The following is a 23,917-nucleotide window of genomic DNA, read 5'->3' as shown; positions in this document are numbered from 1 at the left end:
CGCCACAAGCTATACCCGCTTAGTCTCAGGTACCCCCTTGAACTCCAAAATCTCTTCTACCGTCACTAGCCAATCTAGAAACTCTTCTAGCTGTAAGCCCCCTTGAAATTCAGGAATATCGGTCTGAATGCCCGTCTCCCATTGCTGCCTATCTTCCTCGGGAATAACAGCAAAGTAATTCTCTCCTTCCGACCCCTCTTCAGTTTCCTCTCGATCAAGGTCAAAATTCGGATTAGGGTTTCCCCGATTTTGGTTTTCCATAAGCGCAGCCATCTGCTGTGTTAGCTGCTCCATCATACGATCCATCCTCTGCTCCAGCTTCTGCTCTAGATGTCGCAGATTGTCACAGTCATGAACATCTTCCACACGATCCCTCCTCCTGGGCGACATCGTTGATCCAAGATCAACCGTAGGCTCTGATACCAACAGATGCAACGTACACTCGAGTAACCTATCACAGACCGGTTGATTCGTGCACGAATACTGGAACTACGACCTTCTATCACCCGTTGATTCTACGAATACCAGGAATAAGCATCAACTCGAATCGACTTCGAGATTGGACAAAGCACGAAGCTCTGAATTTTATTCATTGATGAGAAAGACAACTGGTTTAACCCTAGGGCTTACACGAAACTTAAATAGGGTTTAAGAAAACCTAAATTGCATAAAAAGAACTAAAATTTTCTAAAATTGCAAAAACACCCTAATTAACATAAAATTGCCTGTTTGAAGGCCTAAACGATGGAATTTGCCTTAAATATCGAAAAATCACGGTGAAGATGTGAGTTTTGTTCCGGAGGCCGTTTCCTTCAAAATAGGGTCGTCATAACCTATTTTTCTCTAGGTATCGACTTGCCAGGTCTTCTGCCGCATCAGTTTTCCAACATACTTCAGACACACAGTAAAGAATACACACACGCGCACATATATATGTATATCTAAGTATAATCTTCTTGCAGATACTCATCCAAAAAAAAAAATCTTCTTGCACATCCATGTTGTAATTATAGAGTCAAATCAAGTAAAAAAACATGTCCATTGAAGGTCTTGACAATATCAAAAGCAATAGAAGAAAACTAATGAACAAGAAAATGGATTTACGACATGCACGTAATCCATGTTATGTCTATATTCCAAGGCAATAGGATTCCATTTTGAGTTTCTTTTGTAATTGTAATTTTGTAAAACCAATACAATAACCAATCCCTTAAGACCAAATAAATAATAAATAAACGAGTAAAACGATGATAATGTGATAATATTTCAAGATAAGAAACAGTATAATAGAAAATAACTCCCAAAACGAACTATATATTCATGATATCATCTTGAATATGTGATGTATAGAGTCTATAGACGATGTCAATGGACTGACTGTATTTATATGAAATTGTAGTAACACTACTATCCATCTATAGTAATAATCCCCTGTTAAATTAAAGTAGGGCTAATAATTTGAGGATGAATTGAAGATAATGTGCTTGATGAAAGGCCAGACAAAAAATTATTCTTGTAACTAGTTATAGAGAGAGTATCCCTAAGAAACAACTAACAAAATTCACTTATTTCAGCTTATTAACCATAGAGAGAGAGTATCACTGAGAAACAACTAATGAAATTAACTCATTTCATGAAGAAGTATATATGCATATTCGTTGTTGTTTTTTTCATGTAAAAAAGGTTTACGAAACAAAAAGGCATCTCCGATATTCATCACAAATCATAGTTTCGATTTGTCATGCCATCTCCCATATCTGTTGACATGACTGCCCACTATATAGACTTAGCACTATTTCGACTGTAGAAAGGATCTGAATCATTTTTGCAGTACGATACTATGCTCCACCACCAGAACTTCTGGATCGGAACATTAGGATCCGGGATAAATGGGATCTACGGTGAACCAACACGGGGGGCGGCCACATAATCTGTAGACAATGAACCAAAAAGTCGGCCACTTGTCCAATTCCGCAAGTTAAACACGTAGACCTTCTCCCTCAAGCCATAGTCCTGCAAGAAGTAAATACATTTCCTTGGACACCCATCGAAATCCTGAACAGACACTGAGAATAAACAGCTGGTCCCTAGGAAGAACAATATGTCTCTGAGGTCCTCACCTCATCCCACTTCCCCTACCCCTGATCGAGCCTGTAGACTCCGAAATTGACCACCTCCTCAAAGTAAGCCAATTTCTGTTCAAATGTTTAGTACTATGAGAGAATATGTAAATACAAAAACTAAAAGTACTAAAATCGGTTCAATTTTAGTACTATTTGAGTACTCCAGGTACTGGAATTTCTAAATATTTAGTACTTTAGTTCTAACTTCTTTTGAGAGTGTATATACAGACTAACAATAAAAACTAAAAGCTCGAAATTAGTCTAAATTCAGTACTAATAGTACTTGAGGTACTGAAATTTTCTAAACATTTAGCATTTGAATTCAAAAGCATGTGGAAAGTATACGTTAATGGTAGATTCTACTAAGGAATGCAACTTGTGTTCGGAACATTAATTTCAGCCATTAAATTTCACCAACTTTTAATCACATACGTCCATTATTTACATATTTTGCCCATAATATTTTTAGTCTTTCATATTTTCATTTCACAATTTTCGCCTATAATACCATACCTTTGTTCCTGAATCTTCCCACCACATGTTCCAATCACATTTTGCCACGTCATCCATCATCATCTCGTCACCGAACCGGACCATAAAAATCGATTTTTAAAGAAAATTGGTCTAATGTAAGCATGACGTGTTAGTGACACGTCGTCAACATGTATGCAGATTTTAATTTATGAACACATCATTGAGACGCCATCGACACGTAAATGACCCTCTAATTTTATTATTCTTTACATGTGGCCCGAGGGATTTGTGATGCCATTAAAGATCTATTGGTCAAAATATTGTCTTTAATATTAAAAGAACTAGAAAAAACTAGCGTGCCACCATGGAACATAATTTGGCGTTCCATTATAGAATTTGCCATATGTTAATACTAATCTTAGTGACTAAAATTGGTCTAGTGTCGGTACTACTTAGTAGTTGCAGAATTAAAATTTTCGAATATGTAGTATTTTAGTTCTTTCGTGTATTTTGAAAGTCTAATTAAGCACTTACTTTACCAAACTAAATGAAATAAACTTTCTAAAATAGGTGTACCTTTAGTACTTCACCAGTACTTTAAGTACAAATTTTTTATTATATATTTAATATTTTAGTTCAAATATTTAATATTTTGTAAGTAGACACAAATACTAATTACATTAACAACTAAAAGTATTAATACCAGTACAATTTCAATATTGCATTAGTATTTGAAGTACTTAAGTATCTAACTATTTAGTATTTTCATGCAAACTTTTAGTATTTTGAAAGTGTAAATACTTACCTTAAAAACTAGAAGTACTAAAATCAATTTAATTTAGGGGAATTTACCTAAAATGGTCCATGATTTACCCGTTTTGTCAAATCTATCATATGCTCATTTTTTTGTCAAATATATTCCATGGTTTACTTTTTGTATCAAATCTATCACGGCGTTATCTTTTCCGTCGACATCTAACGGCCGTGCAGACGTAGCAAGTGTGATCCACTAGCTCTCCACGTGCCACGTCAGCACGGCCGTTAGATGTCGACGGAAAAGATAACGCCGTGATAGATTTGATGTAAAAAGTAAACTATGGGATATATTTGACGAAAAAAAGAGCATGTGATAGATTTGACAAAACGGGTAAACCATGGGCCATTTTAGGTAAAAATCCCTTTAATTTAAGTACTACAATAGTACTTGAAGTACTGAAATTTCCAAATTTTTAGTATGTTATCCAAATGTTTAGTCCTTTGAAAAATAATTAAATCCTAAGAAAGAGGGTATAGTGTCATCGCTTATGCCCTGGCCTATCAGTCAAAAGGTTGTAGGTTCGATTTTTATTGTGGGACTACGCGTGTCATTTTATTAGTTATTTTGAATTTTTATTTCAATGTATCAGGCATATGGATCTCTTTTGTAACCTAACTGAACGTAATGAAATAGATGTAATTCAATATTTTATGAGTACTTGAAGTATTGAAATTTTCAAATTATTAGTATATTACTTCAAATATTTATTATTTTATAAGTACACGTACACACTAATTGGAAGAAGTAGAACCGCTGCTGTAATTAGGCCAAAGACCCGAAATCAGCAACCAAGGTTTCTAGCTAGTGTGTCGGGTAACAGCTGCTCTGCTCCATGTCACAGTACGATCCAGGCCACTACACAGAGATAGTCTCTACAATTTTCCTGGTACATACGTGATTCCTTGCATCAGTTGAGCACCATTTACATTTACTGTAAAGTTCCAGATGCTGCAAAAGGTGGCAAAATTCTCTGTTTTGAGGATTGAGGGCTGAATCTCTATACACGGGGAAGGCTTTCTGACGCAGTTCTTTCTTTTACCATCATGGATAGATTTTTCTCAGTCCACTTCTGTTCTTGGACCTGTGTCATGTGCGGGGAAATGCACTACAGAGTGACCACACTCAAGCTCAACTCACTTCGACTGGTGGGACAATTCCATCTCCACTGAAAAACCTTAGAGGCATACGGTATCTTGATGTTTCTCGATTCAATCTATCAGGCCAGATCCTTGAGTTTCTTCCAAGCCTCCCTTTCATGAAGAATCTCAACCTTTCCTTCAATAAGTATGAGGCAGAAGTGCCAAACCGAAAAATCTTTCTTAACCAGAGAGCAATTTCAGTTGCCGGAAATAGAAAACTTTGGGGAGGACCTCCTGTCTTGCAATTGCTGACATGTAAAGGAGGAATTCAAGAGAAAGGCAGAAAAGGTTGCTGTCTCAGAGGAGATGCTTGGCAATTAGCCTCTCAATATCCACTTTCATACTCCTAACAGGTGTGATCATAGCTACGATTCTATGCCGATCAAAAAAGCCAAAAGGGGAAACATATGTGGCCTCTTTGACAGGGCATCAACACCCATAGCTTACTTATGTGGAACTTTCGCAAGTAACAGACGTTTTCTATCCTACAAACATGATTGGAGAAGGAAGCTTCGATGTGGTCAACTGAGGGGTTTCCCAAGCAATGACCAGGTCGTTGCTGTGAAGGTACTCAAACTTGAAGAACAGGGATCAAGCAAGAGCGTCATGGCTGAGTGCGAAGCACTAAAGCGCGTCAAGACTATAACTTCTTGCTAGACAATTGATTTCCAGGGAGAAAATTTCAATGCTCTTTTTTTTTTGGTTCATGCGGAATGGAAGCCTTGAGAAATGGCCGCATCCAATCTCAGATGATAGCACCGCTTTAACTATATTGCAGAAGGTTAAACATAGCCGTCGATGCAGCCACCACATTGAATTATCCCCATGCATTCCCATAGTTCACTGTGGCTTGAAGCCAAGCAATAATCTTCTCGATAGTGATATTTTGGGAAATTAAAGTGATTTCGGTCTAGTAAATTTTCTCCTGGCCAAAGCGTCCGGAACGCAAAGTAGTTCAAACGGGATTAGAAGAACTATTGGCTATGTTGGACCTGGTAAAACTAAAATACCATGTCCTATTTATGAACATCAAAGTCATTCTTACCGAATATCTAAAAATTGATGATATTGAATATGGTCTTGGTGGAGAGGTATCGATACAATGTGACGTCTATAGCTTCGGGATTCTCTTGCTCGAACTGTCCACTAGGAGGAGGCCCATTGAGCCCATGTTCAGTGGCAGCTTTGGCCTCCGTGGGTTGTAACGAGATCCCTTCCTCAAGGACTGAGTCAGGTGATAGATCCAATATTACTTTATTCAGAGGAAATATACAAAAATCTTCATGAAAATTTGTTGTCGATCCTTGGAGTCGGCCTTCCTTCTCAGCTGCACAACAAAATGAGAGTGATGGGAATTGGGGAAGCTGCTGTAGAATTGCAAAGGGTATGCGACAATCTTTGATTTGCTAGGAGAAACATAATGCTACATATGAATTTAGTATCAGGAGATGCTTGTAGATTCTTATGATTAGATACTTACTTCTGGTATATGTCCTTCTATTAAGGAACTTGTTTGAGTTAGATTTCCTTAATCTGCCCTAAGCGAAAGAGTTTTAATCTCCACAGTGCCTGAATGCAACAGTCTGATGTTCTCAGAGTTAAAGTAACCTATACGAACTCCCTCTGGCCTTCTCTCTTAATAGTCAGTAAAGGGTATAAGCCTTAATTATCACAGATTCCTAGTGCTAAATCTGCATATAGAATCACAATGTTGTGTTGCATTGCACATGATGAACCAGTCTTAATTCTATTATCAAACGACCTACGTTTGGAGTTGACGTGGAGAGCTTGAGGCAGTAGTCGATCTTGGAGTTGCATTTTCTCACTAAAACCCAAAGGCATAACAATTAGCGAGACATTAGAGCTGAAAGAAATTGCAATGCAGGCTATAAGACAGTACAAGATCGTAATTAACTAATTAATCATGTAACTCACTCAGGGGTGTCAAGATTTTCCTACATTTTCAACTTAGAAATCAATAGCTAATTAGCCGATGCAACTTGATAATCCTGTCATCATAGAAGATTTTCCCAGTTTGAAGTCTCTGAAACCATGAAGCTTCATTTCTCTTTTGGACTTAACGGAATGAGAAAGAAAGAGACCGGGAGTGGGACCCTGGTCTCAAGATCCATGACTAAATACGAAAGCGTGTTTTGTGCTCACATGAAGAGTCACACCGAAAACATTTTATTGATGCAAACACGCTTTCACTAACTTTTATCTGAAAGATAAGGAGAAAATCGGCTCAACATGTACAAGATTTACAACTTTCTCAAGATATTCAACCCACCTCAAAATCTCCAAGATACAGTAACTCATCACGAGAATAATCTTATAGCTCGATATCTAACAATTGGGAAATCTTCCACATAGTTAACAAGTTGTTATGGGGAGTGAACCAAGAGGAATTTGTGCACATACATTGAGAAGTATTGATTTACCCTTTTCCTGGGCATAACTCGAAATATCCTATCAGAAGGCTTGGTCAAGCAGAATCTTAAAGCTGTATACCCATTTAGAGGAATAGGCATAGTGCAGTGATATAAAGCGTTAACTAAGAATGAAAATGTTCCAGGTTCCAGCCTCACCGAGTGGGACATTCGATGCCCCTTTATTTGGAAATATATAACCCCAGGTACTGGTATTTTCTAGGTTCATACAACTTTTGTGCAGATTGTCCTTCTCACGAATAGATGAAATAGGACTTAACTGAACCTAAAATCTCTCGGATCCGAGGCAAGGTTCGTGTGCCACTACATTACATCCACTTTCTTAGTACAATCTTCTTTTAGGTATTCTATTTTCTATATGATTGAAACAATATATCTAACTGCAAAAGCACAAGCATCTATTCTTCAAGGTAATCTTGATCATCACCAGCATTATTATCGCTCCATTTACTGATGGAGATGTTGTGCTTATTGAAGATGCAAGCAGGCATGTTGGAAGGGGGCGGACGAATGCTTGTTTCCTCAGTGTTTCCATTCTTCACTATGAAAACAGTGTCCATACCCCAGCTGAGATGTCGGTCAAAGTGACAATGCCAAAACCAAACACCTGCATGCTCAAATCCTCCAATTAGACATGCAATAGAAATGATATATCCGTGTTATTTTTAAACTATCCTGCACCCAACAAGATAGAAAATTTGTGCTTTCCAAATTCCCATTTATAACTTCTTCTTCCTTGGTGCAGTGGGATATAAAGGGACTCTGGTTATTATGAAACCAAAAAGCGACTCTATATATTAGAGAAAGAGATCGTTGTCATGCCTGGATTATCTGCGACGAATCTGATGGCTAGCCATCCATTCTTTGGGACTATAAAAGTGTTAGCTTTTGGGGGATCAACCAAATTATATATCAGAGGATCCGTCTCATTGTCGAAATTTCCTTGGCCCATTCCAACCACATAGAAGCTGTAACCATGCATATGCATTGGGTGAACGCCAGACCCAGCTATGAGATCGGTTCCTTGAAACACTATCTCCACTGATTCATTGTAGTTCAAAACCTTAACCTTTGTCGCTTGATCTGTAACAGCAAAATCAAAACTAATGTCTTGCGCTGTAAAATTGTACATGACCGAAGGCCAATCAGGAAAGTTGGTTGTGTAATATCCACTTATATTCCTGCATAATGGAAAAGAAAACATTAGCAATAGAAGTGAGAAATCTTAGTTGATATTAGACCATAATGCAAATTTATCAGCTTATAAAAATCAGGACACACTGTTTGTTACATGCTGGCTTACAGAACAATCATTCGAGATTTTAAACATTTGCACCCATATATGTTCTCTCAAGTGCAAAGACTCATACATGCTCACTCTAAAAAGCCCAACTCATGGGGCCAACGCAACCTAATTAGTATGTTTGACAACATATATACGGTTTGAGCATAAGGACATAGAATTAATTTGATCTAGCCCATTCAAATTTGATAGAATTCCATAACGGGGAAAAAAAACAAAGGAAAAAGAGAACAAATAGAATCCCTTTAGGGGGAAAGACAATTACCTGTAATAAGCCTGCAGGACGTCCACGGTTGGGTTGGCCCAACTAATGTTATTCATGCTTGACGCTAGGATGACATGATCTGTGGTGTCCTGGCAATTTGTACGATTTTCGCAAAGATAGTTCATGGATATCACTATGAACATCTTCGTGGTGACATTTAATGGGACACTTACGGGATAATCTTCATTGGCCAGGCTTCTAATCAAGCCAGTAAATCTCATGGCACGTTCCATATCCTTAGCCACAGGGAGGTTTTCGGGAAAAATTGGAGAGGATGAGAAGTTGTAGTCTCCTGTATATTCAATGATTGCCGAACCGATATCCATGTTTACGTAGGCGGACTCGGTCAAAAATTGTCTACTAGCCATGTAGTAGTGTCCAAGAGACCTATTTGCGGTGAGCAGCACATCCATTGTTTGTCCTGGGCTTATCATGATATAGCTCGTCACTATAGGCTTTATATATGCTGCATCCAACCCAACAATTGTGAGGTTGTGATCGGCTATTGCGAAGAAGTTCTGATCATCATTCACCGCATTGACTATCCGAAGAAGATATGTCTTTCCATAATCAACTGACCATCGATATGTTGTTTCTGCAATGTTAAAAACGTAATGTGTGCATTAATCGTTATCGTATTTTTATATGTCAAATTATAAGATTTTAAGGGTGCCCGTTATATATATATATATAAGGGATGAAGAGGGCTTTTGTGTACCACTAGAGCAATTGGCAAAATCTCCAAGTTCGCCATTGATTAACCATCCTCCCGAGTGTGGTACGTCACTCCCATTCGCCATGGCATTGTTCACCTCTTTGTTCAAATTCCCCCTGTACCAGGAACCTACAATTTTTGTTTTTATGAAGTGAAATAGAAAATGGGAGGAATATTGGACAGTTTAGAATTCCAAATGCTAAAGCCCAAATAAGTTATCCATTCTCAAATTCAGAGAATTCTCGTTGAATGAAAAGGATTATGATTTGAGATATCTAGATCCATAAGTAGAACATAAGAATTTTATGTAATTTAGAATTTTTAGAAGTTTGATTATGTCAATTAATTATCAAAAAATCGCATGTCATACTAACTTCTGATATAAAAATATATTATGAAATGGAATGAAACATGGAGCATATTAATTGATTAACATAAAAAGTAGATACGTAATAATGCCAGAAAAAATAAAATAAAGTTCATCTAAAAAGGTCAATGTTATTATTAGATTTACTTACCCAAAATATTATTATTAAGTTTTTAAATGTATAATATTATTTTATTATGCTTTTAGATCCAACGATTCACAAAAACTATCAAAATCAGAGCACCAAAAAGAAGGATAATTATTTTTTATTTGAAAATTCACCTTCCAGAAAAATTTGAAAATTTGTGTGGATCTTTATAATAATATTAGAAACGTGGGGTAAAAGTTTCACCGCGTTTTGAAATCGGATGATTCACAAAAGCTACCTAAATCACAACACCAAAAAAAGAGGTAAATATTTTTTAGGGAAAATAGCCCCATATAGCACAATTTTTACCTTATTTTCATTTCCTAGCACGTTTTTAAAAGTTGTCACGATCTAGCACGAATCGCTATTTTATTCTAGGGTCTAGCATGCCGTTAAACTCCGTCTAAAAACCGTTAAATACCGTTAGACGGAGTTTAACGGTGTGCTAGATCCGGGAATAAAATGGTGATTCGTGCTAGATTGTGACAACTTTTAAAAACGTGTTAGGAAGTGAAAATAAGGTAAAAACTATGCTATATGAGGCAATTTTTCTTCTTTTTTTTTATTTGAAGATTCACCTCTTAGAAAAATCTGAAAATTAGTGTGAAGCTTTATAATAATATCAGGAACACGGGTTAAAAGTTTAAGCTATTTTTGAGATCAGACAATTCACAAAAACTATCAAAATCAGAATACCGAATAAATAGATAAATATTTTTTATCTGAAGATTCAACACCCAGAAAAATCTGAAATCTGTGTGGAGCTTTATAATACTATCAGGAACATGGAGTAAAAGGTTCATCTCATTTTGGGATTGGGCAATTCACAAAAACTATCAAAGTCGGAACATCGAAAGATAGGTAAATATATTTTATCTGAAAATTCACTGCCCAGAAAAATATGAAAATTAGTGAGGAGCTTTATAATAATGTTAGGAACATGGGGAAAAAGTTTCATCTCGTTTTGAGATCGGACGGTTCACAAAAATATCAAAATCAGAGTACCGAAAAGAATGGTAATTATTTTTTATCTGAAGATTCACCTCCCAAAAAAATTTGAAATTTTGTACAGGGCTTTATAATAATATCAGGAACGTAGGGTAAAAGTTTCACCTCGTTTTGAAATCGGACGATTCACAAAAGCTATCTAAATCACAACATCAAAAAAAGAGGTAAATATTTTTTATCTGAAGATGTACCATCCATAAAAAATTGAAAATTTGTGTGGAGCTTTATAATAACATCAGGAACATGGGGTAAAATTTTCATCTTGTTTTGAGGTCGGGCGATTCACAAAAACTATTAAAATCGAAACATCGAAAAGATGGGTAAATATATTTTATTTGAAGATTCACCAGCCAAAAAAATTTAAAAATCTGTGAGGAGCTTTATAATAATGTTAGGAACATGGGGAAAAATTTTCATCTCGTTTTGAGATCGGATGATTCACAAAAGCTACCTAAATCACAACACCAAAAAAAGAGGTAAATATTTTTAATCTAAAATTGCACCATCTAGAAAAATCTAAAAATTTATGTGCAGCTTTATAATAACATCAGGAATATGGGGTAAAAGTTTCATCTTGTTTTCAGATCATACTTTTCACTAAAATTATCAAAATCAGAATACCGAAAAGAGTGATAAATATTTTTTTAAGGGAAAATAGCCCCATGTAGCACAGTTTTTACATTATTTTCACTTCCTAGCATGTTTTTAAAAGTTGTCACGTTCTAGCACGAATCACCATTTTATTCCCGGATCTAGCACACCGTTAAACTCCGTCTAACGGTGTTTAACGGTTTTTAGACGGAGTTTAATGGTGTGCTAGATCCGGAAATAAAATAGTAATTCATGTTAGATCGTGACAACTTTTAAAAACGTGTTAAGAAGTGAAAATAAAGTAAAAATTGTGCTATATGAGGTTATTTTTCCTATTTTTTATCTAAAAATTCACCATCTAGAAAATTTTGAAAATTTGTGTGCAGCTTTATAATAACATCAGGAATATGGGGTAAAAGTTTCACCTCGTTTTGAGATCATACGGTTCACTAAAATTATCAAAATCAGAACACCGAAAAGAGTGGTAAATATTTTTTAATGGAAAATAGCCCAATGTAGTACAGTTTTTACCTTATTTTCACTTCCTAACACGTTTTTAAAAGTTATCACATTTTAGCACGAATTACCATTTTATTCCCGAATCTAGCACACTGTTAAACTCCGTCTAACGGTGTTTAACGGTTTTTAGACGGAGTTTAACGGTGTGCTAGATCCAGGAATAAAATAGTAATTCATGCTAGATCGTGAAAATTTTTAAAACGTGTTAGGAAGTGAAAATAAGGTAAAAATTATGATATATGAGGCTATTTTCCCTTTTATTATATTATTATGGTCAAACATAAAAACCTGTCCATCTGATGCTTGTGGCGAGCGTGAAGCTTTTCCTTACACAGGCGCGTGCTTTTGCTCTTTTTTTTTTTGTGGTTTTCGCTTTTGTTTTTTCTCGGTCCTTAAGTTTTGAACAAATAGAATTTAAGTGACCCATTATGACAAAAATCACATGATGGTTTCGTCGCAGCATCATCTCTCTCTCAAACGCCTTTCCGCTTTCTCTCTTTTTTCTTTTCTTACTTTTTCTCCTACAAATTATCAAAAGAAAAAAAGACAATTTCGGCTATAAGTTAAAATGATCATATTTAAATCCTTATTTATTTATTTATTGTGAATTCTACAATGAAACCCAACTTGTATTCTATGATAAAATATTAATTTCAGCCATGAGATCCTACCAACTTTTGGTCTTATTCATCTATTATTTACATACTTTACCCTAGTATTTATAATTCTTTATATTTTCATTTCACAATTTTCGCATATAATATTATACCACTGTTTCTCGAATATTCCCGCCACATGTACAAATCACATTCCACCACATCACCCATTATCGCCACATCACCGAACTGGACCATGAAAATCAATTTTTAAAGAAAACTGATCTAATATCAGCCGAACACATTAGTTAGACGTCATCGACAAGTAAGCGAGTTTTAATTTATATACAATTCAATCATCGAAAGGAGAGCGACCCTCCAATTTTATTGTACTTTACATGTGGCCTGATGAATTTGTGACGCCATTGAAAGTTCTATGAGCCAAAACGTTATCTTTAATATTAAAAGGGCTAGAAAAAACTAGCAATTCCACCATGGAACCTAATTTGAGGTTTCATTGTAGAATTTTTCATTTATTTATTTATCTTTATCATATTTAAATCCTTATCTTTCTTTCATTTAATAATTATGATTTGTTACCTCTTTTTTTTTCTTTTTCAACATTTTCCCTCTTTTTTGTACAATTTTATTTTGTTCCACTTGGAATCAAAGTCTAATAGGTACCAACTAATTTATCAAATCTACGTTCAAACTGGGTCTACTTACAAAGAGGTAAAGCTTCCCCATTAATTGTTTTCATTCTCAATACTCAAATAAGAGATGCTGCTTTAAGAGAAAGAAATGTTGAACTACTTAAATCAATTTACATGTTATTAAATATTAATTATATTCACAACAAGAACACATGCCAATTATTTCCTCACAACCATTATCACAACGAATTACCATAATTTTCATCCCATTATCTAAAATTTTAAACAATAGAATATTTTCTCACTCAAAAAATATAATAACTAAAGTCACTGGATGATAATGTAATTTTATTATACCATTAAATTATGTTCCTTTGAAGAAGCAGGAAGCGAATGGATGCTTATCCTTACTCTCGCTCGTGTTGCATTTTAATTTTTTTTTCTTTTAGTCTAATTTGATTATATGAACAAATTATTATCAATATTTTGGATGAATAAATCTTGTTTTTTTTTTGGCAACTTTGTTTCCGTAGGTCTACAGTGAGATTCGATGTAGAATGGCCTTAGATATGTGTACCTAATTAAAAAAGATTTTTATTTGAAACCGGTATAATTTGCTAAATATTATTAGATAAACTTCATATTCGTCTCTTTTAAATTATTTGGTCTTCATTGAGATCCATTTTATTTCATGAATTCGTACAAACAATTACATATAATCTATCAATAAATAATTTGACCCGCAGGAGCACGGGATGATGCCTAGTCTCTCCTTATTGCTCATCTTCCTATGTTTTCGCGGCAAACTCCGGCCATCTCCAAATGTACAAACAAATAATACATTTTTCTAGTGAACTCTACCGTTCCATTTTTCCTTCTTTTTTTTTTTAATTTACACTGCACAATACAGTTTGATGACCTATTTTTCACAACAGCATAAATCAAACTAATATTACTATAGGAGTTTTAACAACATAAATCATATGATTTTAATTTTTTCTCATATCTATCTCATGGTCAAAAAATTACGTAAAAAAAGTCCAACATTTGTATTGTGTTCCAAATCTATCATGCCATTTTACACCTTAATTCAAATCTATCTCACCATTATTATTTTTGCAAAAAATCGACAGAAAAACTAATGTGGCCGGTTAGGGGGGGTAATGGTGTCATGTCCTTTGTGAAATAACCAACAAAATGACGACACAAGTACGTACTACGGGGCCACTCGTTATTTGAAAACACCCAAAAAAATTTCATACTTTTAAATTGGCCCAAAATCTCTCTCTTTTTCCTTCTTCCTCCCTCTTCTTCTTCTTCTCGGACACGAACAGGATGAAGAGGGAGCCCACCTGGTCTTTTACTTGTTATTATTACCTTTTTCCCTTTTAAGATGTCCTCAGTGTTCATGAGAAGAGTTGATTAATCTATTTAAAGATAAATACAAATATAAAACTAATTATTACTAATACATATTAAAGTAGAGTGGCAATCATTCATTCAAATTTGAACTTTCAGGTCATTAACTAATATATAGTGTATATTTAATTAAAAGAAATTTAACAAAATTAAAATAAAACTATGTCCACCGGTAGAATAATGGGTATTGATCGTGTTATTATTGATTGGTTTAAAATGTAACGGAAGTACATTAATACTCCTATTCAAAACAAGTTTTATACCACCACGAAATAGATAATTAAATTTTGCTCATCTGTGAATAAAATATTATACATCAATATCATGCTACATAATGACACTAGACATTTACGTTAGTAGTTTAGCACAGTCTTTCATAATATACGAGAGATGAATTGCAATGTCCTACACAACATTATAAAAATTAAAATTTTAAAATATTATTCAGAATTTAGGTATTAATGTTTTATACCTTAGAGAGAAATAAAATAAAAAAATGGACACGCAGAGAAGTGTAGGCCATATAAATAGTTTGAATTGATCCTAGAGACTTTTGGGACGAAATGTAAGTAAACTTATTACAATTAAAATAGAGAAAATTACACCATATGAAGACGTTTAGCGTTTCTCTCAAAAGTAATCCATGCTTTAAAAAATACTTAACATTAATGCCTCGTCCGCTTATGGAAAATCTGACATGGCCTGTTTATGGGGCCTAATACGTTATATAAGGAAAATTATAACATATAGCATAATGTTTAATATTTGTCTCAAATCTAGCACATTCTTTAAAAGTAATAATCTAACAATGACGTTTCGTCATCGTTCCTATTCTAACCACAATCTCGGCCAAGTTCTGCGGGGAATGGGCTAAAATTGGATCAAAATGGAATGTTTGGCATTCTTAAATTATTATTTTACAGGATGCTAGATTGAAGACAATCGTTAACGGTTGTGTTATATGGTAGAATTCAAACAAAAACAAAATGTTACCAATTCTCAGATAATTTTTAAAGGTCCAACTAGATTTTTGACATACGTCAAACGTTGGGTTACATGGTATAATTTACCCATTAATTTAACTTTAGAAAGAATTAATAGAAATGACGGGAAAATCAATCAATCCTTAGAAAATGTAATTATTTTATTTGTTGAACTCTATTATCATCTTCCCTTGAAAGCATATATTTGTAGATGATATAAACATAAAAATTTCGTCTGTTGTAATTTTAGATAGAGCAGGAGTGCTATTAATAATGGTATCTCTTTAAACTACTCTAATACATGATCCAATCTGAAAGGAATTATTCTATCCAACCAAAGTTAAAAAACTCGAAAGATGGACGATATGAAATTTACTTTACGGGAATCAAAAAAGAGATTTTTTTTTTCTGTGAACTGAGGGGCCAAAAGCCCTTAAGAGAGAATTATTCATTTCTATTAGTTTATTGAACCTATAATTTTAAGGTAATATTTTACTATTTTCTTTTAAACAAATCTGGCCATAGTTTTTAAAGTAAACTAGACTATCTGATTAGATTAAGAGCTGATGTTCTCGTATATCAAGTGTCCGTAAAAAGAGGAATTGTTATTGAATCACATATGCATTGACTTTATTAGTAGTGATAAGTACACCAGTGAGATTCACACTTTTATAGTAGTGATAAGTACCAAATAAGGCCAAGATATTTGACAATTTTTCTCTTTATCGCCTAGGGGGGGAGGGGGGAGAAGTCACAAGTTATCGTTTTATTTGGCACTTAACCCTTTTATTTATGTTATAGATTGGTAAGATATTATTTTAGGATTTTGTTTTCTACTTGAAAGTCCCATTAGCATTAGAATTTTGTTTCTATATGTAAAATCTGTGTAGACTTTTTATGGTTGTGGGTTGACCTTGATGGACACATTTCAATTGAGTGTGAAGTGTGAACGTTAATATTAGTCTACAATGCTGCGTGAAGTCGAGAAATTCCTTCACTGATATTAATTAATTAATTAATTATATTGAAGAGTATAATGTTGATTTTCACGTTGCTGAAATCAGCATTAATTAACTTTCACATACCTAGCACGATAACCTCTTCCCCGTCGGGCTTCGGGAATGGAAATGTGGTTCCCTCTTTGGGCGCGATGACAATCGCGCCATTAACAGTCGCTCGTGTCCAGTCACTGTGGGCATGCCACCAAAGGGTCCCTTCCTCTTGAGAGAAAATGACTTCGTATGTGAAGTACGATCCTGGCAGGATTGGACATTGTGTAATGAACACCGGTCCATCTGACCATGGATTGCCAGGTTGCCTTACCCCATGCCTATAGAATCACGAGAAACTTTTTAAAATTGTTATCCGAGAATGATGCAGCAAACACAATATATTCTCGTCCTTCAAAATCTCAACGTTCCGCTGATCAATGAGCGCTTCCCTTGACCATCGCTGATTCTTCTGTTTCCCATTGCAACGGGGATGGTTTGAACTTTTGCAATGGGAAACGGAAGAATCACTTCCTCGTCTGTCGGACTTCTCAGATAGAGCTAAAGTGGAATATGGTTAGCATTATTATTTTTCTTTTGTAAGTTTCCTGTGTAGCAGACTGAGGGGAGGGTATTTAATTGCTTTCTGAGTTATGGAGGTTGGGAAAGAGAGCAAGAAATTCGTTGATGGCCCCATTGGGTTAACCGGAGAAACTGAACCGGAATTAAAAAAAAAAAAAAGAGTGGCTTTTTTGGGTGCGGTCACCCATAGTTGGAAATATTTATGGGCGAAAATATAAAAATTTAAATTATGAATTGATATTTTAGGAAGATACCGTCACATGTACGGATGAGATCTTTAAACTGAAATCTAACAACAGGGATATCATTGACTGCCATAATTATTTTTTTTTCAATCAAACACCATAGAATCACCTTTTCTTTTCTTTTCCTTTTCTCTTTTTCTGAATTTAATATCGAGAGTAACATATTATTTATGCCAAACAAAGAATAAGTATAATTTCAGATAAAGAAATTTTTCCAACTAGCTAGTAGTACCAAAATCTCGGAAAATCTCGGAAATATTTAGTATTATATAAAAATTTTGCCATAAAAACATCCAAATCCATAATAACTCCAAAAAATCGACCAAACTTTCAGAAATGTCTACCCAAAAAAGATCTCAGATATAATACAATGAAATTTATAAAAAGAAAAAAGAAGAAAGATTCGTAATGTTTCTTTTTGTACAAGGGTGGCGTGTGTGTATTAAAAATGTATAATTAACGGTTAGCATATAATTATCCACTAACAAAATTTATTCAACCACCGTAATTTGAATTTCTTGGAGTTGAATAAACGCTTCGAAGGACTCAATACACTTAATGGTAGCGGATCAAAATTTAGTTAGTTCAAGAAACTGGTCAACTTGGTGATCTTCGTAACAATTTATTTCATGCATAAAGATATTCTTGAATGAACTTTAAGGGCATTTTTGGAAGCGTAGATTAGAGAGAGGATAAGATTTTTGAATATTAATTCAACATTTAGTGGAGGTCAGGACGGGATAAGTGATTGCTAATTGAAAATTAGTTCATTCAAAAAGTAATAAACTTGGTGATTTTTATTAAAATACATTTCATACATAAAGATAGTCCTGAACAAACTTAAAGGGCATGTTTGGCAGAATGGATTAGAGGGAGGTAAAATTTTTGAAATCCCGATCCCGCAGTGACCGGATAGGACAAGATTACTCATTAACAAAGTAATCCTATTTAGGGGGTGAGTTGAGATGGATTAGGATAATAATTCGTGTATAAAGGTGAGAACACACTGGTCTCTGTCTTCAAATTCACCGAAGGTGACATTTGTATTCACAGAGCCAACCTAGAGGGCTAGTGGGCTTGACGCCGGCCACCACGACCCTCCATGAAGTTCTTGGCCGCCTCAGAGGTTTTGCATGTGACCTCATTTGAGGCAGTGATAGTCAATAGAGTTAATGGTAGTTGATCAAAATTTAGTGACCTCATTTGGGGCGGTTGTACTCAATAGAGTTAATGGTAGTTGATCAAAATTTAGTTGATTCGAAAATTGAAAAACTTGGTGATTTCTATAAGAATTTGTTTCTTACGTAAAGATACAAGCAGAAAGCTCCATTACTTACTATATAGTTTGTAATGTTAGGTATACTTAAAATTCAATTGCTAATTTGATTTTAAAAGTAATGAACTGGACAAAGTATGTTTGAATTAAAAAATTACAATGTGGAGATCTTTTTCGTTAAAAGAAGAAAAGAGAGAAACGTCAAGCTATGGAGGAAACTTGTCAGTCATAGGTGTGAAAGTAATTTTTATACGTGCTGTTAGTGGCAGGCGTGAATCGCATGATTACAATTGAGGAAAAGAAGTGCAAATAAGAAAAGTCAAAATTATACGAAGATTTTGCTTCTCGTTTTTCTAATAGTATAGATTCTTGAACATTCTTTAAGGGCTTGTTTGATACCCCGGATTAGAGGAAGGATAAGATTTGTGAAATCTTAATTTCACGATTGGCGAGGGCAGGCCGGAATGGGATAGGTGACCAAATAGGACACGATTACTCATTCGCAAGATAATACGGGATGAGATCCCACAAAGGCAACCACCGCGACGAAACCACTAGCAGCACCAGAGGCCTTCAGCAACCTCGTTTGAAATACTGACCTGCATAACTATGACTACCAAATGTGTCTACTTGTACTTCGTCAGTCAGCAGGTACCAAAACTTCCAATTATTTATATATTAATTGAGGGGCTCAATGATGTCTAAACAATGGAATAGTAATAAGAATAACTAAGAAAAGAAATGGCTCTACTAGGTGTACTTCATTAGTAAGAGAAGAACTGAAATTTTCGGTATTTGGTGGGGAGTCGATGTCAGTCACCACCCAACTTCGCGAGGTCAGTGAGGACCACAGGGAATCCAACTTAAAATTTTTTTTCCCCGAAAACAGAAAACCCGTATAATCGGGCCCAAGAGATAATCATACTTGGAAAATGTCATTCTCTATATATTTTAATGTACATGCATGTGCATATATATATATATATATATGTATGTATATATATCATATATAGGGATATTCTATAAGAGAGAAGCAACATTAAGAATATCATACGCACCAATGAATAGTGACGCCGTAATCTCCTTTATTAGTCACGTTTACGTACAGAGTGTCTCCTTTGTGCACTCGAATTACGGGTCCAGGAAAGAGGTCGTTCACTATTAAAATGCTCTCAGTAACGCAGAGTTTTGTCACGTTCATTTCTTTCAACTGCAAAGTAACAACAAAGGAAATTGAGCACATATGTATGCAATGTCCGTTGACGGTGGATTGAAAAAGCTCACTGCTGAATTGGAATTTAGGAGAGTGATTTGAGCAGTGTAATCGGGGAGTCCCATTCTAGTACATAAAGTATCATTAAAAACCTTTGCATAAATATATATTTACTAGTCAAGGCGCATACTTATAGATGAAGATAAAAATGTTATTGAGACAAGATATGTTTATTAGAATCCCCCATAAAGCAATTTTCGGGTCGACCCGAATAATGAACACTCCTAATTTAGGGAAACAAAAGCTTACCGTGAAATCATAGTAGTGAACATCCGCTCGGACCCGGAGAAATTGGCCAAGAAGGAGAAAGGAAGCTAAAATTGTTAGCCAAGAGATGCATCGTCCTTCCATCTTAGGCTCAAACTATTTCTCGGATGGAAGCTTTCAAATATTCCTTCGCTTGCAGTCTCTTCTTCTACTCTTCATCTACATGTGCATAGAGCCACCCATATATATGCACACATATATGTAATTTATTGCATTATATTATTGTTATATGTCGCTATTGCTATCCTCCAGTCAAACGCTCTTGTCAATCACATTTGATCAAGATATTCTGATGGATAAAATTATAGTTCATCACCCTTGATCAAGAAGATTAAGTAGCATAAAATTATCGTTCCTTTTGCTTCGATCTTTTCTCCATCATTAATTATTTATCAGTTGATCTTTGCCGTTTTGACTAATGGATAGAGTTAGTAGCCTTCCCTTTTTTCAATTAATCTAATTGAAGACCAAGGAAGATGTCTAATTCTAAAGGAATATTATATTGCAAATATATCACATTTGATTATTCTATTACAACTGAGTAATTTCCTGTGTGAATATAATGCTTATATCAAATTCACCCAAAAGCTGCATTGTAGCAGGGAAGTTAGAGAAGCAACATGAAAGAAAGAAATGCTTATTAATTCTATTAAAGAATAAGGAGCCATATGCCATTTAGTTTAAAATGACATAAGATGTTGCATTTTTTTGGTCCGCCAAGCAAATATTATATGTGTATATATATTTATAAGTGATGATATCATTAAAGACCAAAAATGTAATCAAATCTTCCTACCGGAAAAAAAATATCAAATGTACTTATATCCAAGGGAGAAACTCCAATGAACAAACAACAGCAAACCCAGTATATACTCTTAACAAAATTGAACCAAATGGACAGCAGGAATCTTTTAAGGTGCAGATTTGGAAACCAAAGCTCTGAACTTAGTCAGGAACAGATCAAAGCAGCAACTCTATCAGAATCTTGGGCATTTCCACGGAAGATACTTTCTTCCCTTCATATTCAGTCTATGTAACTGGTACAACTTAGCATGAGAATGTCGATGCTTAGAGCTAAGCCCATGAGCCTCCCTTATAACTGAAAAAAAAAAAATGTTGATGCCTAGAGACTTCCCTTTCCATCAGAGAACTTTGTTGAACTCTTGCTCCCAGTTTCCACAATTTGCTGCGAAATGCTGCTTCACAAGGAGAAAATTATAGATCTGCTTAAAATTCACAACCAAAGAAAACATGATCACAAGATTCCGCTTCTAAGGATAAGAATGCACATAAATTAGATTAAAAGTAGCATTTCTTAAAGCTACACAATACAACTTCTTGAATAATACCACTCAGAATGCCTGAGTAACTCTTTTACTCATAGAATCATTTTCAATAAGCAGAAATCGTAATAAATATTGCAGGAAATAATTTCGCCAACGTATACGTAGGCTAAGTAGCATAAGCTGTTTTGCTGTATTTTTACCCCCCCCCCCCCCCCCCCCCAAAAAAAAAAAACAAGGCAATGGGAAACTAAAATATGTGAAAATCAATCGACAAACAAAAGAACATGACTAATGGATAAAAATTAGATCCCAACCACAACAATGTACAATAACCCATAGTAAGAAATAAGAGAATCTGCAGGGCAAAACATAACTTTTGGTACTCACCAAGAATTCCATTCGAGGAATAGCAACCCAGAAGTCAAAATGGTACCACAAAGTCTATTCATGGTTCGTATATTGTTTGAGTTATCTTTTATAGTTTTCTACTAGCTAGACAAAGACGTCAACCACATGAAGAAAAATGAAATGATTAGATACTGGTACTCAAGCTAATCCAAAAGCTTTGCAAAACTTAAAGAAAAATGAAAAAAAATTAGAATCTAGACCAGTAAGTGTAATTTCTAAGGAAAAATAATAGTAAAAACAATGAAACAAGGTCCTACCAAGAGCGTATTCAGTCGTAAGGACCATGCAACTACATGATGGACGAGAATGAAAACGCCCTAAAGAGCTAGCTGATAGGTAGCCTCGAAATCCCAGATAGTGGTCTTAATACACAAAAAGCAATTTACACAAATGCCACTATGAAACTCATTTCCACTATATAAATTTGCTAGGATTCACGTTAGCAATGCAATTGATTGTCCATATGTGGTCGTGGTAAATAAGTCTAGGAAAGCAAGAGATTTAAGAGATCAAAATCAGTAAATTGCAAGCCAACAAAAATTAGTAATTACATATCCGTGCCTAGTTGATAACCAAGTAAATAATAAATAAACGAATAAAATGATGATAACGTGATAATATTGCAGGATAAGAAAGAGTGTAATAGAAAAAACTCCCTACAAATTATATATTCATAAAATAAACATGTATGTGACGTATTGACACTATCAATAGATTGACTGTATTTCTTTGAAATTGTAGCAACCTCCGCGACACTATCCATCCATCTATAGTAATAATCCCCCGTTAAATTAGTGCAAGAATAATATTTGAGGATGAATTGAAGACAATGTGCTTGATGAAAAGTCAAACAAAAAATATATTTTTGTTTATATTTTTACTCATAGAGCGGGTATAGCTAAGAAACAACTAATGAAATTAACTCATTTCATGAAGAAGTAAATATGCTTTTAAAAAAAAAAACTCATAAAACGAAAAGGCGTCTCCCATATTCATCATAAATCATAGTTTCCATTTGTCATAGGCGCATCCGCTAAGAGAGGCATGAAACCTAATAATGAGCCAACCTAGGTGAAACACAGAAAGCCAACCTATTTAGATGAACTTTTAAACAAAGAAAGTATCAAGTTTCCTGGAACTTGTTAGTGAAAATCATTAGTAATGTTGTTGGTTCGAGTTATAAGAACTCGACTAGCTATCATTCTATTTTACATGAACGAACAAAGGCCGATTAAAAAAAAAGCAATCAACATGAGTTTTGCGATGTGCAGTAAAAGGGTAAAAATGAAACGAATACGTATGGAATGGAGGAGGTAATATGTCGAACACCTTATGGCCGTAAAGAGAAGGGCTAGCTAGAAATGCTCAAAAAGTACAGGGGCAATGGAAAGTGGAGAAGAGAAGGACAAGTCATCGAATTAGATTGAGGTGCAAACAGAGAAATGTGGGGCATCAACAGAAATCATTGTCAGGACTAGTCAGTCATGAACTGAACTGTTCGTGTGATTGGCGGGAGCGATTGCCTCACATGGGCAGTCGGCAAGGTACGTATAAAGAGCGCGTGGGACGAAGAAGGTGCAAGCAAATGGAAGGGGCACGGGAAAGAGAATGTTAACCGCGACGTTATAGAAGTGAGAATGAAGGGTGGAGCAATGGGAATTGCCTGAATTTTAAGAACGGAAGTCTCGGAGAGAAGAATTACTGGTAAGAGTTATGAACTTATGATCATTGGCAAGGAAAGGAAACAACTAAACCTGGGGTATAATTTGGCTATTAAAAGTAGAGTATATTATAGCAACGTAAATTAGTTCAAACAATTCGACACTTAAGTAATGGGATGCCAGTGTATTTCTTCCGTGAGGTAGGAGGAAAACACTGTTACTGGGATGTTTGCGACCGCGGCAACTGTGATGTTTGCTATAGAAAGAAGCGAAAGGAACCTCCTTGTTCAGAGGAGGCCCAGAAGAAAGCAGATCCGAGTGCAGATGAAAGCTTATCGACCGTTCTAAAGAAGAAAAAGG

At 35.1% G+C, this 23,917-nt stretch overlaps 1 protein-coding gene across 1 annotated transcript; it reads right to left on the bottom strand.

Annotated features, from left to right (window-relative positions):
• Positions 1 to 7,108: 7,108 nt before the first annotated feature.
• Positions 7,109 to 20,374, bottom strand: LOC116209509 (putative laccase-9). The gene is made up of 7 exons (XM_031543164.1): positions 20,185 to 20,374; positions 19,721 to 19,872; positions 16,656 to 16,900; positions 9,290 to 9,415; positions 8,572 to 9,166; positions 7,826 to 8,184; positions 7,109 to 7,610 (listed from the first exon to the last, which is right to left on the bottom strand). Exons 1-7 carry the CDS (start codon positions 20,284 to 20,286, stop codon positions 7,402 to 7,404), a joined length of 1,788 nt encoding a protein of 595 aa, XP_031399024.1. The 5' UTR covers positions 20,287 to 20,374; the 3' UTR covers positions 7,109 to 7,401.
• Positions 20,375 to 23,917: the final 3,543 nt, after the last annotated feature.

Source organism: Punica granatum, chromosome 5, assembly GCF_007655135.1.
Source record: "Punica granatum isolate Tunisia-2019 chromosome 5, ASM765513v2, whole genome shotgun sequence".
NCBI lineage: Eukaryota > Viridiplantae > Streptophyta > Magnoliopsida > Myrtales > Lythraceae > Punica > Punica granatum.
This window is presented reverse-complemented; position numbering and strand designations above follow the sequence as displayed.

Coding starts and splice junctions, on each gene's coding strand:
- LOC116209509 (XM_031543164.1), bottom strand. CDS start 20,286: ATGGAAGGACGATGCATCTCTTGGCTAACAATTTTAGCTTCCTTTCTC. Junction 19,873..20,184: donor TTCACTACTATGATTTCACG/GTAAGCTTTTGT, acceptor GTTACTTTGCAG/TTGAAAGAAATGAACGTGAC. Junction 9,416..16,655: donor GGAAGAGGTTATCGTGCTAG/GTATGTGAAAGT, acceptor CAAAAATTGTAG/GTTCCTGGTACAGGGGGAAT.